This window comes from Phascolarctos cinereus, unplaced genomic scaffold (genome assembly GCF_003287225.1).
Source record: "Phascolarctos cinereus isolate Bilbo 61053 unplaced genomic scaffold, phaCin_HiC Scaffold_9;HRSCAF=440, whole genome shotgun sequence".
NCBI lineage: Eukaryota > Metazoa > Chordata > Mammalia > Diprotodontia > Phascolarctidae > Phascolarctos > Phascolarctos cinereus.
In genome coordinates, this window is record NW_027556402.1 from 20225947 (window position 1) to 20245339 (window position 19393).

Below are 19393 nucleotides of genomic sequence, written 5' to 3' on the forward strand. Positions count from 1 at the left end.
TCCATCCCCACTGTCTAATCACATTCACTAATGGACCAAGATTTTTGTAAACTTGCTTTTCCCTCCACAGTTTCTTGCTACTTTTGTGAGTTCATGGTCACTTCCACAGACTGATGAGACATTGAGGTGGACTTCTGTAAAGGTTGTGATACTTTGGATTTAACCTTAAAAAACAAAAATACTTTATTGAAATCATGCTGCCGAAAAGTCCCAGTTCCATTTGCTGCTTGTAATGTCGAGTCAGCAAGCATTTACCATGCACTTAGTGTGTGCCAGGCACTGTACTAATGTGTAATAGGAAATGTCATAAGAGTATGGTGGAAATGGATATGTGTATCTTGAACAGATGAGTATACTCATGTTTTAAAATTGCAAAGAATTTTTTTCTATTTTATTCTTATATATTGGGCCATGAAAAATTTAAATAGCCCACAAGATTCTCTCTAACTTTCCCCTTACCTGAAAATACAGTACCATAAGTTCACAAGTGTGATGATAGATTCACTGTTTCAGATTCTGATCAAGAGTTTGAAAAAAATGTGGCATAGAATTCATTATGCTGCATTTTTCCTTTCTCTCAAAATTCTTGGGACTATCTTCGGTCTGCTCCTCATGAGGGGCAGTTACCTAGGTTTTGCTATAGAAAAGATACCCAAACTGATTTATGATCTCATCTCTGTGTGGATTCCCTCAAGCAATGTTGATCCCAACCCCTTCCTTTTTCCTCCTATATGATTCTTATTTATTTCTGTCAGTCTTCCCTTGTGGATCCATCCAATGTGCTAGATAGAGTCTTTCCTCTATTTTTTGCCCCAATACTTTAGGTCACCGATGGTGAAGACACTATGACTTAAGTACCTCTATCCTTTCTTAAATCAAGGAAGCCCTTATTCCAGCCCCACCCCTCAACTTGCTCCCTAGCTTTTGTATCCCCAGATGGTCTTCTCTCATGTCCAGCAAGCTGCTGTGCAGCTAAGCCAGACTAATCTACATTACCCCTGGGTAACCCTTAAGTAAGTGTCCTTGCCTCAGTCTTGGTTTTATGACAGGATGACTAAATTCAGATACTTTTGTACTTAACGCCCTCTCTTCCTCTAAGAGATGGGAGCCTCTTCTTGAAGACACACTATCTGCTGCTTGGTTAGCTATTTGTTTCTTTGCTTGCTTTTAAGTAATGCTTTGCACAGTCTTAAGGATAACACAACAAAATGGCTCTTATTCCATTACACCTTGTTGTCTTTGGGTAGTTCATCTATTAATTCTCGTTAGTATCACACAACAGGTTCACCTCCTTTTTCAGCCAAATCACAGAATCGTAGAGCCAGAACCGGACAATGGCCTCAGAGGTCATCTAGTCCAGACCCCTCCAACAGGTCTTTGATGGTTTCTCTCCCACCCCCATTCCTGGTATGCATGTCAGAGTGGGTAATATGCGACAGCCCACTTAACTACAACAGGAGTCAGTCTGCTGTGCTTTGAGTCACCTGTATTCTGATTCTTCCTAGGTCATGGTGGTTCATGGGACACAGGCATGTACTCACCTTAGGATCATGAAAGATGGTCTTTTGCAGCAATAGTTAGCTTGGAATCCTTGAAAGCATTGCAGTTTCTGAAATGTCCCCCAACCTGATCTCCTGCTCAGTTTTAGACCCAGCTCACCGTCCAGTGGCGGTGTGCCTCTCCAGGACACACACTGATGGACATTGAGGTGCTGCCCATTATGCCCTTTTCAGCTAGCTGCAAGGTGCAGCAGTAGATAGAGCACTGGACCTGGAGTCAGGAAGACCTAGGTCCAAATCTAGCCTCAGACATTTACTAGCTGTATGACCCTAGACAAATCACTTAACCACTGTCTGCCTCAATTTCCTCAATTGTAAAATGGGGATAATTAGAGCATCTACTTTCCAGGATTCTTGTGAGGATAAAATGAGACACTTTGCTCACTTTCAAGTGCTATATAAATGCTAGCTATATGTCTACTTTGTTTTTTCCAGTGTGGTAGAGACTGAAACAATATATTGTAACTAGTTATGGATTTAACCAAAGACCCTGAATGAATTGATGAAAGAAATACTTAAATATTTTTATGGAATTTTAGAGATGTCTTGTAGATTAATTCTTTTGGCTATTTTCATCCTCTTTATAAAATCCTTGATAGACATAAAAGCCTCTGCTTTTAGCACCCCATTTAATTGGTAGCCCAGTAATTCACAAGGTAAGAATTCTTTTTTTTTTTTAAATATACTGAGCCAAATCTTCCTAACTTGGTGTTCACCTCCACAGTTTGATTCTCTCAGGGCAATAAAGGACCAACATTCACTTTTTCTGCTAGGTGACAACCTTTTAAAGACAGCCATCATCTGCCCCCCAAGTCTTCTCACCTTCAGGTTAAACGTTGGTCCTTCTCACAACTTCCTTCACCGGCAATATTCTAGACTTTTGTATGCAATGTTCAGTGCACTGTGGTTTTTCAGTTTCATTCTTAAAACGTGACATTGAGAATGAAACTCAGCCCGTGGGGTGTGGTCCAACCACGGCCAGGCATGACAGAACTATTTTCTGTACCCTGTTTCTGTTAAAGCAACCTAAGGCTATGCTAGCCTTTTATTTTATTTCTTTTTTATATTAATTTAGTTTTCATTTTCAACAATCACTTCCATACGCTTTTGAGTTTAAAATTTTTTCCTCCTCCCTTCCTACCTCCCTCCCCAAGATGGTGCACAATCTGATATACAGACTTTTATTTTAAAATATTTTTTCTTTTTTTTTTTGGAGTCAGTTACAGTGAAGTGACTCGCCCAAGGTCACGTGGCTAGTAAATATCCAAGGCTGGACTTGAACTCAAGTCCTCCTGACTCCCGGGCTGGGGCTCTATCCACCATGCCACCCAGCTGCCCAACTACCAAAAACAAACAGAAATATTTTGTCAATGTGTTTTGATTTTGCATCCTATTTATTTCTGAAAATATCCTTCCCTATTACTCAACGAACCGAAGAGCTCTCCCTTGTAATAAAGATTAAAAAAGAAGGAGGAAGAGGGCAGGGAGCATTTAGCAAAATCAACCCTGTTCTGATTTCATTAGAGTCCCTTGTCCACTGGCCTTTCTTTCATTCCTAGCCCTTTTACTCTACGCTCGAGGCAACCAGGTGGTGCAAAAGATCAAAACTAGACCTAGAGTCAGGAAGGAACACGTGAGTTCAAATCTGGCCTCCGACACTTACTGGCTGTGTGACCCTGGGCAAGTCACTTAATCTCTGTCTGCCTCCGTTTCATCATCTGCGACCACCTTCCTGGCTTATTGGGAGGATGAGATGTGACAGTATTTGTAAAGCACTGTGCAGACCTTCAGCTATAGATTAATGCTAGTTATTAGGAATAATAATAACAATAACAACTTGAGTGGATAGCATGGTGCAGCGGGTGAAGCGTTGGCCTTGGCATCAGGAAGCCTAGGGCCTGAATCCTACTTTGGATACTTTCTCTGTGACCCTAAGCAAGTCACAACTTTTCCAAGCCTGTTTCATTTTATAAATGAGGACATGAATGTAATAGCACCTGCTCCAGGTTTGTTGTGAGGAGCAAATGAGGTAAGATATGTGGAGTGCTTTACCAGCCTTAAAGAACAACATCAAGGTGAGCTGGTATTATTAGGGGCCTCCCGTCTGCCTCCCCTGCTCCTCCTCCATAGGAGTAGACCGTTGCTGGAGAAAGTTCCTGGGTTCACTCAAAATGGATGCCATTTGATCTCAGCTGAGCAAACCCTGCTCCACAATAATCCTTTCATTCATCTCTTATGGACTCTATCACATCCCCCACAGCAGCTGTTATTGTCATTATTATCATTATTATTAGCACGTATTGTAGATGCAGTTCTTCACCCAAATGGAAATGCACCTAACTATACAGAGCACAAACGCTTCCAGGCTTATTGTTTAATTCACCTTTACTGGAAAAATTACAGAAAAATTATGTTTGCCTCTCTGAAATGGAAACTTTTAGCAAAATGCTTTTATCAAGCACTTCTTCTGTGAAGCCACAGGCTGTCATTTCTTTTATACTGAGAGGACATTTAGTACTTGTGGTTTCCTGATGGTGGTCACAGTATTTGCTTTTGTACCCGACCAATAACTAATGGGATGTAGGTGCTGAAAGCAAACCTGGTATCATGGCAGGATTACCGTGCCAACCTCAGGATCCCATCCTGGGTCTCGGGTGCCACATAACTGCCGTGTCACGTCTTGAAGAGATTCTTTTGGATACAGATTCCAAGTTAAATCAGGATTTGTGCCAGAAAAGAGCAGGTTTGAGGATTTTCTGTTTACTATGTCAGAATTTTAAAAATTCTTCCCAAAGAACATACAATTTTTAATTTTATTTTTTACAAAAAAAAAATCAAGGGAGAACATATTCTATTGATTCTTTTAAATGCATTGTTTCTAGATCTTGTTAACCTACTCTGTTTCATTGGTCAAGTTTTCCATTTCTTTAACCAGTACTTTAATCACATAGAATTATAAACTAATGAGCTCTGGTTTTATTTTCTTATCCTTCTAAAAGTTTTATTTAAATGTCTTTTTTAAAAAAACATTACAATCAACTCCCACTGACTCTACTTCTAACTCCTTTCCTCTCATTTCCAAGAAAATCCTCCATTGTTAGTGACTCTAGGAGGGAAGGAGAAATGAAAAGAGCTACATTTGGAAAAAAAGATAATATTAAAAACCAAAAGATATCAATATATTTTTAAAAGAATCCTTCCATGTAACAAATAAACATAGTCAAGGAAAATAAACCAAAACATTGGCCATGCCTGAAAATGCGCACCTCATTCCCCACCTGTAGTGCGCCACTGCTCCTCTGAGAAATGGAAGGCCTGTTTCAGCACCAGTCCTCAGAAGTCCCAAAAGGTCACTGCATTGACTCGAGTTCTAGGCTTCCAGTGTGCTCCTTATTGTAGGGTGCTCCTCATGTAAATCGTTCTCCTGGTTCTGCTTACAGCATGTGGCTCTGGATGGATTTTGATTGGGGTGAAGAATGACACCCACAGTGCATGTTCACCAGCAAGGCAGCCCCTTATGTCAGAGCCTAGGGTTCAACGTTTCCATCAGTGGTTTTGATGAAGAGGTAGAAAGCCGATGATCAAATTTGTAATTCCACAGATCAATAGTCAAGACAGTGGTTATCTATAAAGTATGGAACATGAGAAAAGTTCCTCAGGATGTCATTGAATCAGGCTCAGGGCAACATGCTATATTTAGAGTCACTTCAATATAGCAAATATTTATTGAGCATCTGTTTTACTGCACATTGGATAACCTCAGAGTCAGTAAGACCTGGCCTCAGGTCCAAATAAAAATTCCTCTTTTCCCAACCTGAAATAAACTTCCATTATGTTCACATCCCACAGTGTTCAGCCACTTGCCAACCAGTGGGCACCCACCTTCCTTCCCAATTATTTGCTACTACAAAAAGGGCTTTTACACATTTTCCTAACCATAGCACCTTTCCCCTTTCTTTGACCTCTGTGGGGATACAAGCCCAAAAGCACTATCATTGGGTCAATAAATTACATCATAACAGCCACAGCAACATTTGTATACCATTCACTATGTATCAGGCTAGGTGGCACAGTAGATAGAGTACCTGGCCTGGAGTCAGGAAGACCTGAGTTCAAATGTGGTCTCAGACACTTACTAGCTGAGTGACACTGGGCTAGTCACTTAGCCCTGTTTGCCTCAGTTTCCTCATCTGTAAAATGGACTTGAAAAGGAAATGACAAACCACTACAGGATCTTTGACAAGAAAACCCCAAATATGCTGAGTGAAATAAGCAGAACCAAGAGAACGCTGTACACAATAACAGCCACATTGTGCAATGACTAATATTGATAAACTTAACCCTTCTCAGCAATACAAGGATCTAAGACATCTCCAGAGGCCTCGGGATAGAAAATGCTATCCACATCCAAAGAACTATGAAAGTTGAATTGCTATTTTTTTTCCTCTTCTGTTGAGTTTTGTTTCCTCTTTCTGATGGTTCCTCCTATTGGTTTTAATTTTTACTTACAACACCACTAATGTAAAAATATGCTTAATAGGAATGTAAATCTATAGCCTATATCAGATTGTGTGCTGTCTTGGGGAGGGTGGTGGGGAGGAAGGGGGAGAAAAAATTTAAACTCAAAAACATTTGAAAGTGAGTATTGATAAATCAAAATAAATTAATAAAATTTAAAAAAATAAAAGAAAACCTCAAATAGGGTCACAAATGAGGTCTGCCATGACTAATGTATCAGGCATTATGCAAAGTGCTTTACAACAAATGCTGTCTCGTTTGATCCATACAACCAACCTCAGAGCAAGGCGCTATTATCATCCCCATTTTATACATGAGGAAACTGAGGCACACAAAGATCAAGTGATTTATACAGAATCACATCAGGCCGTATTTGAATTCAGGTCTTCCTGACTCCTGGCTTCATTACCCCACCAAGCTGCCAGTACCTGATTTACTATCGATTTGCATTCTTTAGAATTGAATTTGACTTAGAAAATAAAACCAGCTAGATTTTCTTTCCCTATCGATAACAGAAATAACAAACAACTTTATAAAACAACAATCCATGAACAATAGCTAACAATTATATGTGGTTTTTAACATAAAATGCAATGTAGCACATATGTAATTATATTATATTCATATAATATATGCTTTCAGAAATATGAATTTGTTGAAGAAAAACCTCCAAATAAAATCTTTTGTGAGTAGATGAAACACGAATTACTTGACTAAATCAGCATCCTTCTCTCCATTTACTTTCAGATCTGTGAAACTCAATGGCCACGTTCTCAAGATGGTGGATAACCAAACATTGCCAGCACTGATTGGCAAACCCCTCTGCCTAGGCTGTCCATTGACTTTGCCACCTTTCTCATATGGATTTTTTGTTATACTAAATGCTAAAGTTGTCACTTGCATCTAAAAGGTGAAGACTGATCAATTTAATCCTATGGATGAACTTCAGGAGTAATGACAGAAGTAAAGTACAACTTGAAACATCATGAAGTCAGGCAAATACATCATCGCATGTCATTGAGTGAAAGCTTCCGAGCAACAAAGACTGGGTCTGAGTGAATACATACCAAAATATGATTCCAATTTCAAAGCTACAAAGAGCCTAAATTTTGTATGTGTTTTATATTTTCATATTTTTAATAAAGTAATTTATGGACCCTTGATGTTATGATACTATTCTTCTCCAAAAATGAAGCCTTAAGAAATTTTATAAAATGCTTATACAATAAAGCCTCCAATGGACTACAGCCAAGATGGCAGACTAGCAAGAAGTCCAGTGAATTCTCCCTACCACCACCAAAAAAAAAAAATTCCCCCAAAAGAGCTAGAAAATGCACCAGACTTAATACTGACCAGGAAATCTAAGGGAAAAATCAAAGTGAGCCATTTTTCTGGCCTAAGGAGCCAGAGAGAGGGACCCTGGGGATGGGGTGTAGCTGGGGGTACACAATGCAGAGTGTGCCAGTTCACAGAAAGGCGATGCACCAGGGCAATCTGAGGTCCCACATCCAATGGGAAGAAGTTTAAACTTGGTGTAGGATTCAAGGACAAGTGCCAACTGGCAGCTCTGTTGCTCACTACCCAGTGCCGAGGCACAGGTCCAGGGTGAACCAAGAAGACCTCTACTGAGGTACTAAGCAAGCAACAATGTCAAGGAACAAATGCAAGTAGCATCTGTGTGGCTTGGACCCCAAGAGCAGAATGGAGTCTGGGTTCAGCCTCCGGCCCCGACCGAAGCCTGAAAAGGAATAACCAGGTCAGGAATCCAAGACCAAATGGGAGCCTGCAGCGATGTGGCTCCAAATCATCAGAACTTTCCAGTTGGCTGACAGTGACGAGTCTAGCAACAGAGGACTGCCATTGCAAATAGGCAAGCCTAAACGCCTGTGCTCAGACTCAAACCCAAATCAGGAAACTGCAGAGTGGGGTGGGGGAAGCTAGCAGACTTTGTCCTGGATCAGACCGCTTCTGGAGCACTGAAATATTACACATGCTGCAGTAACACAGCCCTCGGTGCCCTCAAAAATCACAACAGCAACCCAGCCCAGACCTTTCCTCCAGAAGTGCTCAGAGGTTGACCTTCAAATTAGTCCAAAGTCAAGAAGCAGGCTAGAAGATTAAGAAAACCAAAGAAGAATCCCACCACAAAAAGTTATGAGGGTGACAGGGCCGCTCAAGGCACAAACCTAGAAGAAGAGACTGACTCCACGACATCTACGAGCAAACCCTCAAAGCAAAACACAGATTGGGCACAGATTCAATCAGATCTCCTGGGAGAGATGAGGTGAGAATTGTTAAATATTTCTGTAAATGAAAACAGTACTAAAGGGGGGGGAAATGAAAAAGAAATACGAGTTATGGAAGAAAGAATCAGAAATGGAATTAACAAGAGGTTCAAAACCTTGTCCAAGCAACAAACTCCCTGAAAACTAGAATGGACCAAATAGAAGGCAATGAGTCCATGAGGCAAGAAATATTAAAACAAAGTCCAAAGACAGAAAAAAAATATATGAAATGTAAGGGATCTCATTACAAAAACAACTGACCTGGAAAAATGATTGAGGAGAAAAAAATTTAAGAATTACTAGATGACCTGAAAGCTATGACCAAAAACAGAGTCTAGACATCATATTTCAAATGATAAAAGAAAACTGCCCACATTATTTTGAACCAGAGGCCAAAGTAGAAACAGAAAGAATCCACTGGTCACCTCCTGAAAGGAACCCCAAAATGAAAACTCCCAAGCCTATTATAGCCAAAATCCAGAGCTTCCAGGTCAAATAAAAAAATATTTCAAGCACCCTGAAAGAAATAATTCAAACACTAAACAGGCAGGATCATACACCATCATATAGCACATATTTCACATAACAGCCACCAACATAAAGGAATGGAGAACTTGGAATACAATATTCCCAAAGAAAAAGGACATGAGTTTACTGCCAAGAATCACTTCCCCAGAAAAACTGAGTAAAATCCTACAGGGATCATAAAGAATTATAATTATAAAGAACGGGTCTTCAATGAAATAGCGGACTTTCAAGCATTCCTATCAATGAAAAGACTAGCACTACGTAGAAACTTTGAAATGCAAATATAGGAGTTAAGACAAACCAAAAGGGTCAACTTGAGTGAGATTAAACAAGGTTAAACTACTTATGTTCTAATATGGGGAAATATCACAGGTGTCTCCTTGGAATCTTATCATCATCAGGGGTCATAGAAGGAGGCTAATTTCGTATGAAACCTGGGAGTGGCTCTGTTATGTCTCGATGATCTTAAAAGAGAAATGGAAAGGGAGGGAAAGGGAAATACACTAGGGTGAAGAAGTGAAAGGAAGAGTGGGGGCAATTATCTCACATCATCTGGGGTGTGTACGTAGGAGTCTATGGGGGGGTGGGAGTGGGGAATCTATGGCCTTGAGGTCCTCTAGGTCCTCAAGTGCAGCCCTTTGAGTGGATCCAAACTTCACAGAACAAATTCTTTTATTAAGGATAGACTTTACACAGACACCTGAATTTTACTCTCATTGTAACTGGTCAAAGGAGGGAATCTATACAACTACAGAGTAGGATACAAAAATTCATTTTGCTCAACAAGGAAATAGGAAGGAAAGGGGAGTTGGAAGAATCAGACAGAGGGGTAGATTAAGAGAATGATTAGTATTAAGCAAAGCAAACGCTAAGGATGTACACAAATACTTATAGAACTTTTCATAGTGGCAAAGAGTAGAAATCTGAGGGGGTACCCATCAATTGGGGAATGGCTGAACAAATTATGACATATAAATGTGATAATACTATTGTGCTATAAGAAATGATGAAGGGAATTGTTTCAATGAAACTTGAGAAGACTCGTATGAACTGAGATTCAGCATAAAATGAGCAGAACCAGAAAAACAATTTACACAATGACAACAATACTATAAAGACAAACAGCTTTGAAAGACTTAAGTTTTAATCATTGTAATAACCAACCACAATTACAGAGGACTAATAATGAAACATGCTCCTCACCTCCTGGTACAGAGGCAAAAGACTCAGGGTGCAGAAGGAGGCCTTTTTTTTTTTTACATAGTCAGTGTGGAAATGTGTGTTACTGGACTATATATGTTTGCAAAGGGAGTTTTGCTTTTATTTTTTTTAATTAGGGTGGAGTGGGAGGGAGAACAGGTAGATTTTTGCTGATTAAAAAAAAAAACAAATGAAAGCAACAACAACAAAAAAAACCCACTAAGCCAAAAAAATAGGCAAATGTATTTTTTTTAATGAAAAATTTCCAAGATATGTCTCATATCTTGGACAGTCATCTGTTTCTTTTGTTTTAATCAAAACTATTCTAAATAAACTGGTTTCACATTTTTATTACTTCTTTAACCACTTTTATACTTTTTAAATGAATTCACATAGTCATTTGAGGAACTTTAATAAACTTAAATAACTTTATTCAACCTATTATTTATTAAATAACTTTAATAAAGTCTAAAACCTCTACAAAACCTCTTTTGTTCTACAACTACTTTTGCAGCTAGGTGGCACAGTTGGTTAGGATAAGTATTGGATTTGGAGTCAGAAAGAACTAAATCCATCCTCAAGCAAATCCATACTCAGACTCTTATTTGATCCTGGGTGAATCATTTAACCTCTCCCTAGTTCAGTTTGCTCTTCTAAGATAAGGATAATAATAGCACTTAATCTCTCAGGGTTGTTGTGAGGGTTAAATGAGCTGACAATCTAGAGTGTTTTACTAATTTTACAGAACTATACAAATGCTAGCTATTTTTAAAATAAAATTTTAAAATACAAATTATTACAATATATAATTAAATATGATATTTTAAGTGCTAGCTATTAAAAACATCTTATACAGTTTCTTGGTAGGAATCCAGATTTGTATTAAAAGTTATGTTTTAAATTTTATTTAGCAACTAAGGCTAATACTTGGACTAGTGTTCTTTGGATGGGAAATTATTATTAATAATAATTTGGGGAGTTTTACGAAGCACTTTACATATACTATTTGAACCTCAAAACCACCGTGTGACATAGGTAATGTAAGTACCACCTCCAATTTACAGAGGAAGAAGCTAACACTTAGGAACTTAAGTGATTTGCTCAAACTTACACAGCAGTGCCTGAGTCTGGAATCTGACTTGAAATCCAATGTACTTTACCATATGCTATAGCTACAAAAATTGTAAAATGCTTTTGTGCCCATTGAAAATGCAAAAATGAGTACTTGAATTTATTTTTATGAAATCATTTCCATCCTTTTCACTCTTAATCTTAGTGCCTTCTCTCTGAGAATCCCACCAAGACTATCTCCAATTTATCCTGTGTTTATCATATTTATATATAGTTGTTTGCATGTTTTCTCCCATTATCCTTAAGAGGGGTTATCTCTTGCCTTTTTTTTTCCTTTTTTTTTTTGAATTCACAGCACTTAACAGTGCCTGACATATAGTAGAATTCTTATTGACTTGACTTGATTCAGCAAAAGAGAAAATCGAGCTTACAGGATAGACATAAACCTAGCTTCATTGTTCCTCACCATCACCACTGTCAGTCACTATAGCTCATAATACTCTTAAATCATTTATGAAAATTTTATGTTAACTATAGCAAAGCATTTGAGACTTGGTACATTAAGATATTTTGATTTCTAAAGTAATCTGAAAACAGGCATGCTTATCTGAATTCATTCCTGGATTTGGAGAATATAATAATGCTACCACATTCCAGAGAAAACCTCAAAAGGCACACTTATTTGAGCAATTGAAAGGGATTGTATGCCTATACAGTACTAGCATTCTAACGGGAAAGATGAAACAATTGTCCCTTCAGAGGCTTAACATCTTGAAAGGGTATAAATAAAAGCAGACGTGCGGATGGTTCACTTCTGTTCTGAGTATTTTAAGAGAAAGAAGGGTAAATGGAAGAAGAGAATAGTGAAGAAAGGAGGAAGAAGGGGGTGAAACTTGGTATTTCTTTTAAGTGGGGTATCCAAGAAGAAAATTATGGAAAAACGGAGAAGTAGATGCCAAACGAGTCTCACTCTTATCTGAAATGGATGAAAGAGAAAACAACTCACGTACAAAGAGTCTGGTGTAGAAATACATCAAACTCCATAGGGGAACTGGTGGGGAAGGAAGGAGGGAGATAAGCAAAGGGGAAAATGGCAGAGAGGGAATAGTCTCAAACAAAACAAAATTTGCTTCTCCTGAAAAGGGAATTAAAAGGGAAAAACAGAACTGGAAACTAAAGGACTGCCTGTTATTTGTCTTAGACTACTGGGGAATGGCTAAACAAATTGTAATATATGAATGTATATTATACAATGTATATAATGTAATGTAATATATGAATATATATTATATAATGTAATGTATATAATGTAACAATACTGTGCCATAAAAAAATGATAAAAGGGACAGCTAGGTGGCGCAGTGGATAGAGCACCGGCCCTGAAGTCAGGAGGACCTGAGTTCAAATCCGGCCCCAGACCAAACACTTGTCACTTGACCCTGGGCAAGTCACTTAACCCCAATTGCCTAAAAACTTAAAAAAAGATAATAAAAGAATTTCAGAGAATCCTTAGTAGTGTGAATAACAAAGAAAGAAGTAAATAGAAGTAGAATAACAATTTATAGAATGACTACAACACTGTAACACAGTAGATAGAGCGCTGGGCTCGGAAACAGGATGACTCATCTTCCTGAGTTCAAATCCAGCCTCAGACGCTTGCTAGCTCTGCGACCCTGGGAAAGTCACTTAACCCTGTTTGTCTCAGTTTCCTCATCTGTAAAATGAGCTGGAGAAGGAAATGGCAAGTCACTCCTTTCTTTGCCAAGAAACCCCCAAAATGGTGTCACGGAGAGTCAGACATGGCTGAAATGACTGAATAACAATAACCACATCCATAGATCATAAAGGTAATTTCTTCTTTGCTCCTCTAATTTGCTTATGACATCACCCTTTATGTCTAAGACACGTACCCATTTGGAATTTATTCTGGTAGATGGTGTTAGATACTGGTCTAGACCTGATTTCTGCCAGATTGCTTTTCAGTTTTCCCAACAGTTTTTTTTTGTTGAATAGTGATCTGTTGCTCCAATATCTGAGATTTTTGAGATCTCTGAGCTACCGTACTCAATTATATTTGTATATTATATGCCTAACCTAGTCCACCAATAAACTTCTTTATTTCTTAACCAGCACAAAATTGCTTTCGTGATATAGTTTGAGATCTGGTACTGCTAGGTTCCCTTCCTCCCCCCCAACTCTTTTCAAAATTTCCTTGATATTCTTGACCTTTTATTCCTCCAGATTAATTTTGTTATTATTTTTCCTGCTTCTATAAAGTAATTCTTTGGTAGTTTAGCATTGTACCAAATAAGCACAATAAGTAAATTTAAGTACTACTGTCATTGTTATTACATTGGCTTGGTCTACACAGGAGCAATTAATATTTCTTCAGTTATTTAAATCTGTCTTTATTCGTGTGAAGAGTGTTTTGCAATCGTGTTCATATAGTTCATATAGTTACTGTGGGTGGAACTGTGGCAGGTAAACTCCCAAGTATCTTATATTATCTGTATTTATTTTAAATGGAATTTCTATCTCTTCCTGATGGATTTTGTTGGTTATATGCTAATGATGTGTGTGAGTTTATTTTATATTCTACTACTTTGCCGAAGTTGTCAATCGCATCAATTAATTTTTTACTTGACGGTCTAAGGTTCTCTAAGAAAACCATCATATTATATGCAAAAGAGTGATAACTTTGTTTCTTCTATATCCTCTATTTCTAGCATTATATGACATAGAAATGAGGATAATGGACATCCTTGTGTTACCCCAACATTTTTGGAAAGGTCTCTAATTTATTCCCATTACAGATAATTCTGGCTTTTGATTTTAGATATATGCTACTTATCATATTAAGGAAAGACCTGTTCATTCCTATGTTTTCTAGTGTATTTTACCGGAATAGGTATCATATCTTATTGAAAGCTATCGCTGCATCTATACTCATATGTTTGTCATTTTATTATTAATACAGTCAATTATATTTGTAGTTTTCCTAATACTGAACCAGCCCTGCCTACCCAATTCAAATCCAACTTGGTCATGGTTCATGATCTTTTACGCTATGTTGGCTGTCTCCTTACTCTCGTTTTATTTAAATTCTTTGCATTAATTAATATTCATTGGGGATATTTCCTCTGTTTTCACTCTATCTGGTTTGAATATCAAGACCATATTTATGATGTATAAGGAAGTTGGTTGCACCCCTTCTTTTCTTTTTTTCAATTTATGTAGTATTAGAATTAATCATTCTTTAAATGTTTGATAGAATTCATTTATAAATCTATTTGGTCCTGGATTTTCTTTTTCCTTTGGGAGTTCTTTTATGGTTTCAGTTTTCTCTTGGTCAGAGCCTTCTTGTCAGCTCAGCTCCTACCAGCTTGCCACATTCTGTCCGATGAGTTTCTTGTGACTTCTGTCCCCAACTCTTCCTATGCTGTGATTCTCCTCCTTCTATCTTCATCTGGTTACTTTCATACCTCCCCCCACCATCATTTTTTTTCAATCAATAACAAGAATTTATTAAAAACCTACCGTGTGCCTAGAACTGTATTAGCCACAAGGGATGCAAGAACAAAGAAAAACAATTTCTGCTTGCAGAAATTATATTCTACTGGAGGAGACCAAAAAAGCACATCAAAAAATGTACTGACAACTTTGAAAATCAATGTATCATCATAATGGCTTTGCCAAAATTTTGCTCAAGTTCATTATAAAAGAGATATGTCCCATGTACTCAGTATGCATAAATAGGGAGAGATGTCATTTTCGTATTTGTTCTACAGCAGAGAAATCTGTGCTCCTTCACAGCCCTGCAGTAAAGAAGTCTAATCTTTACTGACCAGGGGTAAGATAAGAAAAGATTATTTCCAATCATTGTGCAATTCCCACTCAAGGAAATGATTAAAATAAAATTTGTAAAGTGCTTAGCCCAGGCCTGGCCCATGTGTGGGGAACCTGCAGCCTCAAGGCCACACATGGTCCTCTAGGTCCTCAAGTGCCACCCTTTGACTGAAAGGATTCTGTCAAAGAGCCTCAAACAGTCTCAAGTCTAATGACTCAAATCAGAGCCTCCTCATGACTCAAAAAGTTCCACTTGTATAATTGTCCCAAAGTCCCCAAACTTTTGTTTGATTTATAATTTCTCAAGTATAACCTTCAACCTTTGAAAACAGACATTGACAAATGAAATGTTGCTCAGTCACATCTGACTCTTCATAATCCCATTGAGGGTTTTCTTGGCAGAGATACTGGAACGGTTTGCCATTTCCTTCTCCAGCTTATTTTACAGGTGAGGAAACTGAGGCAAACAGGGTGAAGTGACTTGCTTAGGGTCACATAGCTAGTAAATGTCTGTGAGGATATGAACTCAAATCTTGTTGGCTCAACGCTTTAGCCACTGCGCCGCCTAGCTGCCAAACGGCAGAATACAAATACCTGAAGTCAGTCATCTATAATTCAAACGGTGCTTTGCCTTCAAACAGGTCCTGATTTAAGGGACAGTTTATTCTCAGGTCCTCAAGACAGTTTACACCCCTCAGCATTTTTATCTGAGGCTGAATTTCTTTTTCATCTAATTCTGTAAGTAATCCATACACAAATGGTTTTTTTTTCTGCCCCATTAACCAAAGGGTTAATAACAAATAAAAGGGTCAGTAACTTACAAAAGATAAAGCAGCCTGATGAAGTACTGATTTCCTCTGTAATGGAAGTCTGGTACATGTGAAGACCCCATCAGCTTGCTAACGGTGTCTCCACATGGAAGATGCTTCCAGGGAATTTAAGGAACTGCTTCCCGGAGACTGGAAGGAAAGTGCCCAGGAGAGAACACTCCACACCTAGCTCACCTAAGAGGACTGGCTGTGGAGGTATTCAAAAGACATTCACTTCAACCAGGGGCCCTTTGCCTGATTCACTTCTGCAGGCTCTTGGATCTTAGTGACTCTTTTCTTTGCATACAGTGTCCGATGAGGGAAGCAGAGTTTCCAATCTTGGGAACAAGCCACAGGAAGAGCAGGAATCGCAGCACCGTCCGAGTTTCTCATCCAGCACAGGGAACAAGGAGTAATCAGAAGAACCCATGCAAGATTCTAGCCTGGCAGAAGGATCCATCCTTCGGCTATTGCAACATCCAGGTGTGAATTTGGTGGGGTTGTTGCTAAGGAGGAACCAAGCTGTTTTCAGCCTAACCTTCTGTGCCCTACTCTCCTCTAACAGATTGAGGTTTTAAAAGAAACATTTGTGTGTTTGTTCTTGTTATATCTGTGAAGTGAATATTCCTGCAGATAAAAGCCGATGTTAGGTAGCTAGAGAAAACTCGAGTGCTAGTCACAGGCCCCTAAAATGGGGAGACTACTGTAGGCTCAAGCCAGTAGCAGAGAAGAGATCTCCTAACCCTCTTAGGGTGTCGAAAAACCTTGAGAAGGTGGTATAACAGGCCTGAATGAATTAATAAAACATTCATTAAGTATCATCAGCCTGAAGTCAGGTAAGATCTGAGTTCAAATCCAGTCTCAGACACTTACTAGTTGTGTGGTCCTGGGCAAGTCACTTATCCTGTTTGCCTCAGTTTCCTCATCTGTAAAATGAGCTGGAGAAGGAAATGGCAAACCGCTCTAGTACCTCTGCCAAGAAAACCTCAAAAGGGGTCATGAAGAATCAGACAGGATTGAACTGCTACAATTATTTGCATATGCCATAATTTGTCCAGTCATTTCTTAGTCTCCCTGGAATATTTTCATATTTGTTTCTAGCTTTTCCAGTCACAAATAATGCAGCCTCTGTGCCCATTTTTGTACAGAAGGGTCTTCGTCAATCCTTTCCTTGGAATCTCTTGGTCGAAGGGGGTGTATGACTTAGTAGCCACATTTGCACAGTTCCAGGCTGTTTTTCAGGAGTGCTGTTGCCACGTGCAACATCTTTTATAAACGCCCTGGCGGGGAGCCTGGCAGAAGCTGCGGGCCATGCCATCCTTGCTGGAGGTTTCGATGACACTGAAGAATGCATGAGAGACGGAAGTGAGGCGGGGGTGCACTGCAGGCCTGGGGGACAAAGGCTGGGAGGCAGGAGATGAGGGTGATGCATGCAAGGCCAGCCTGGTGCAATCCTCCTGGGCACGGATTCTGGGCGGGGGAGGCTGTTTAATGCCAAACGGGGCAGCCGGATGATCCAGACAATCCCGTAGGTAATAGTTGGAGTGGGCCGTGGGCACCTCTAGCCAAGCCACAGCAAGAGCAGGTCAGACGCCGGAGGGCCAAAGCCACGCGGACAGCACCCCGGGCACCTGGCCGCGGAGCCGCCGTGCGCACGCGCACCACGCCCGTTGACGTCATGCACTGCTTGGCCTCCGGGGCGGCCGCACGCTCGCCATGATAGCCGTGGGCCGCCTCCGGCTGGCCCGAGGCTTCCTGGAGGGGCTGCGGCGGCCGGCGCTGGTCGTGCGCGCGGCCGGCGCCGCCACGAGCCTCCGCCGCCCTCCCCCGCCCGTCCCCGGGCCCAGCCGCGGACGCCCGCGGATCCTGTCGGCGGCCGCCATCGTGGACGCGGCGCCCCGCCCTCTGCAGCCCTATCTGCGCCTTATGCGGCTGGACAAGCCCATCGGTGAGTCCCGGGGGGGCGGGGCGGCGCGCGGTGGGGAGCCGTGATTGGGCAATCCCGCTGGAGTGGCACCGCCGGGCGGAGAGGGCGGGGCAGAGAGGGGAGTCAGCCTACCTTGGAGTGAAAGGCAGTGTGAAAAGCTGAGCATTTAGAGATGAAGAGGAGTCCCTGGACCCCGGAGGCCCCTCACCCGCCGCTGCTTTTACAGATCAGTCAGTCAAGGCCTGCGATGTGTCAGGATTTAAAGACGCTAGCGAAAAGTCGTGGCATCTCCCCTTCCTGAAGTCTACCCTGAAGGAGAGGGATAAGATGCAAAGACAGCTGTAATAGACAACGTTTGTATACGATACATGCATTAGAAAATGACCAGATTAAGTGCATTGTACTTGGGTGTATTAGGGAAGGTTTCATGGAGGAAGGGCGTGTGGATTAGGAAAGGTCTCCTGGAAGAAATAAGTGATGTTGGAGTGCGTTTTAAGGGCTGGCAGAGGGGAGTGGGAGCATCACAGGCATAGTAAATAGGGGAATTCTGGGGGGGATAGGTGCCAAGAGGGAGGGGCTTCCATTAGCTTGAGAAGCATTTCAGCGATGCCACAAAAGTGGATTTAGCTTTCAGGTTGATTGTCAGCCTGGCTTCTGGAAAGCTGGGGGAACAGGATTGGCCGATTCAGCTCTAAGAGCAGGTGGGTCTTTTCTTAGGCATTACTTCTTCTGGCTAGGCCTGGGTCTTAAGGGGGTAACCAAGCCACGGGGTATTAAATGGCACAATGGACAGACTGCTGGACCGGAAGTCAAGAAGACCTGAGTTCAAATGCAGCTTCAGGCATTTACTAGTTTTGTGACCCCACAAGTTGTTGTCATGTGGTCGCGGCCCACTCTTCAGTGGCCCCATTTAGGTGCTCTTGGCAGAGATACTGGAGTGATTTGCTATTTCCTTCTCCAGCTCATTTTACAGATGAGGAGACTGAGGCCAACACAGGGTGAAGTGACTTGCCCAGGGTCACACAGTATGTGTCTGAGGTTGGATTTGCACTCAGTAAGATGAGTCCTCCTGATTCCAGGCCCTGAGCTCTATCCACTGCACCACCTAGCTGGCCTTCTAGGCAGATCATTTCACCTCTGTTTGCCTCAGTTTCGTCATCTGTAAAATGGAGATAATAATAGGACCTACTACCTCCCAGGGTTTTGCTGAGGATAAAATGAAATAATATTTTTAAAGCACTTTGTAAACCTTAAGGCACGATAGAAATGCTAGCTTTAATTATTATCGAGACCTAGAACAGGGCTAGACTAAATGCATTACAAGCAGCTTTTCAGCGAATGCTATTAAACCCATATCGAGAAGGAAGTAGGGCTCTTTGGACCTTACAGACTTCCTAATTCCCGTATGTGCTGTTGTGGTGATTCCCCTGGGTATATCCCCACAGGAGGAAAACTGCACCTGTAAATGAATCTCCTTGCCAAGTGATAGTTTAGCAAGCAGGGGTGGCAGACTCTGGTCCAGTGGGTGTCTCGATGGGTCTCTATCATTTGGGAGCGTAGGAATGGTGGGCTCTGTGGAATGTATTCCACTAAGGGGATAAGTGTGGAGACTCCTGCAAAGCCAGAGGCCTTAGCCTGCTGCATCCGAGT

The 19393-nt window shown here is 40.7% G+C and overlaps 2 protein-coding genes and 1 long non-coding RNA gene across 3 annotated transcripts in view; 2 read left to right on the forward strand and 1 right to left on the reverse strand.

Moving 5' to 3' along the window:
* The window catches only part of HPSE (heparanase), a 44672-nt gene extending 37432 nt beyond the window's left edge, over positions 1 to 7240 (forward strand). The window contains exon 10 of the mRNA XM_020988433.2: positions 6825 to 7240. Coding sequence (XP_020844092.1) covers positions 6825 to 6984 — 160 coding nt within the window. The 3' untranslated portion in view covers positions 6985 to 7240. The remainder of the gene's footprint in view (positions 1 to 6824) is intronic.
* Positions 3927 to 17479, reverse strand: LOC144455334 (uncharacterized). The gene is made up of 2 exons (XR_013484048.1): positions 15829 to 17479; positions 3927 to 5184 (listed from the first exon to the last, which is right to left on the reverse strand). It is a non-coding gene; the product is annotated as an uncharacterized LOC144455334 (long non-coding RNA).
* Positions 17480 to 17499: 20 nt separating this feature from the next.
* COQ2 (coenzyme Q2, polyprenyltransferase) overlaps positions 17500 to 19393 on the forward strand; it is a 47554-nt gene continuing 45660 nt past the window's right edge. The window contains exon 1 of the mRNA XM_020988432.2: positions 17500 to 17764. Coding sequence (XP_020844091.1) covers positions 17533 to 17764 — 232 coding nt within the window. The 5' untranslated portion in view covers positions 17500 to 17532. The remainder of the gene's footprint in view (positions 17765 to 19393) is intronic.